This window comes from Octodon degus, unplaced genomic scaffold (assembly GCF_000260255.1).
Source record: "Octodon degus isolate 3935 unplaced genomic scaffold, OctDeg1.0 scaffold00239, whole genome shotgun sequence".
NCBI classification, from domain to species: Eukaryota; Metazoa; Chordata; class Mammalia; order Rodentia; family Octodontidae; genus Octodon; species Octodon degus.
In genome coordinates this window covers 1,522,191-1,523,474 of record NW_004524815.1, presented here as the reverse complement: position 1 = coordinate 1,523,474, position 1,284 = coordinate 1,522,191, and the positions used below count along the sequence as shown (strand labels likewise).

The 1,284-nt window shown below is 61.8% G+C and overlaps 1 protein-coding gene across 7 annotated transcripts in view; it reads right to left on the bottom strand.

The window, feature by feature from the left end:
* Smtnl1 (smoothelin like 1) overlaps positions 1-1,284 on the bottom strand; it is a 7,637-nt gene that overhangs the window by 3,562 nt on the left and 2,791 nt on the right. For 4 of the 7 annotated variants that reach the window (XM_023706104.1, XM_023706108.1, XM_023706107.1 and 1 more), the window contains 3 exons: positions 656-1,278; positions 281-413; positions 161-206 (listed from right to left, as the gene is read on the bottom strand). In XM_023706104.1, the coding sequence (XP_023561872.1) occupies positions 161-206; positions 281-413; positions 656-1,278 (802 nt within the window). Of the gene's footprint in view, positions 1-160; positions 207-280; positions 414-655 lie in introns of all 7 variants that reach the window. The other 3 variants (XM_023706109.1, XM_023706105.1, XM_023706110.1) reach the window with 3 other exon arrangements.

Here is a 1,284-nt window from a genome sequence, read left to right as displayed (position 1 = left end):
TCCTCTTTCTCCTTTTCCCCCTCCCCTTCCTCCCCCCCACCTCCCCTCCTCTCCTTGGGGCTGTGCAGGGTGGTGGGTCTGTCTGCTCTGCTGGGCTCCCTCTATGCCACCAGAAGGTGACAGGCCAGCAGCAGTGAGGAGTGGGGTGGGCTCGACTTACCTGGCACCAGGGCTGGTGTCCCCCGAGGCTGCAGAGTCCTCAGCATCTGCAGGGCACAGGGCAGACTCTGAGCTCCCGGTTGCTTTCTGCCCCCCAGCAGCCAGGCCACCACCCACTCACCTGGGCTGAGGCTGGGGCCCTCCTCACTGGGGCTCTCGGGCCACACCTCAGGGGAGCTGGGTACCCCCGTGGCCTCCTCGGTTGGCTCCTGGTCCTCACCCTGCTCTTGGTCTTCCCCAGGGCCTCCAGGCTCCTGGAATGGGAAGTGTTCTCCTGGGTTCCTGGTCCCACCAGCTCCAGCCCCGCCTTCGTGAGAGAGAGCAACACCCTGCGCCCCAGCCTGCTCCAAGCTTGGGAGGTCAGTAGGAGGACACTGGGCCTTCTTGAGAGAAAGCGAAGAAATCCTCCTGCCTCAGCCTCCTGGGCACCAAGGTGACATGGGGCCCAGAGCTCTGTGGCTGGGGGCGGTGTTCCTCCCTTCTTGGCATCACTCACCAGCTCCTCTGCACTCCTTTTAGCCTCCTCTTTCTCATCAGCTGCGTGGGGTTCGCCACCCATGGCCACCTTTTGAGATCCCATCTTAGCCTCTTGCTCAGTGACCTGGTCCCCACCAGCCCCTGTGGGCGCGGGTTTGTCTCTGTTGGTTGCCCTGTCATTCTCCTCAGGTTCTCCCAGAGCCTGTTCCTCATCCACCTTCTGCCTCTGTGGGGCTGGCATAGCCTCAGCTTCCTTGGGTTCGGCTGCAGCCCTTTCCTTCCTGCCCTTCTCCTCTCCAGGTTCTGCCCTGGCTTCCTGCTTACGCTCAGCCTCCTTCCCAGACTCCCCCTGCACCCGCGTCTCTAGCCCATCAGCTTCCTCCTTCAGCCCTGTGGGGGCACCATCAACGGGAACACTGTCCTTGGGGACACCATCCTTGGGGACACCATCCTTGTGAATACCATCCTCGGGGATACCATTCTCAGGGACACCATCCTTGGGGACACTGTCCTTAGGGACACCATTCTTGGGGACACCATCCTTGGGGACACTGTCCTTGGGGACACCATTCTCGGGGACACCATTCTCAGGAACACCATCCTTGGGGACACTGTCCTTAGGGACACCATTCTTGGGGACACCATCCT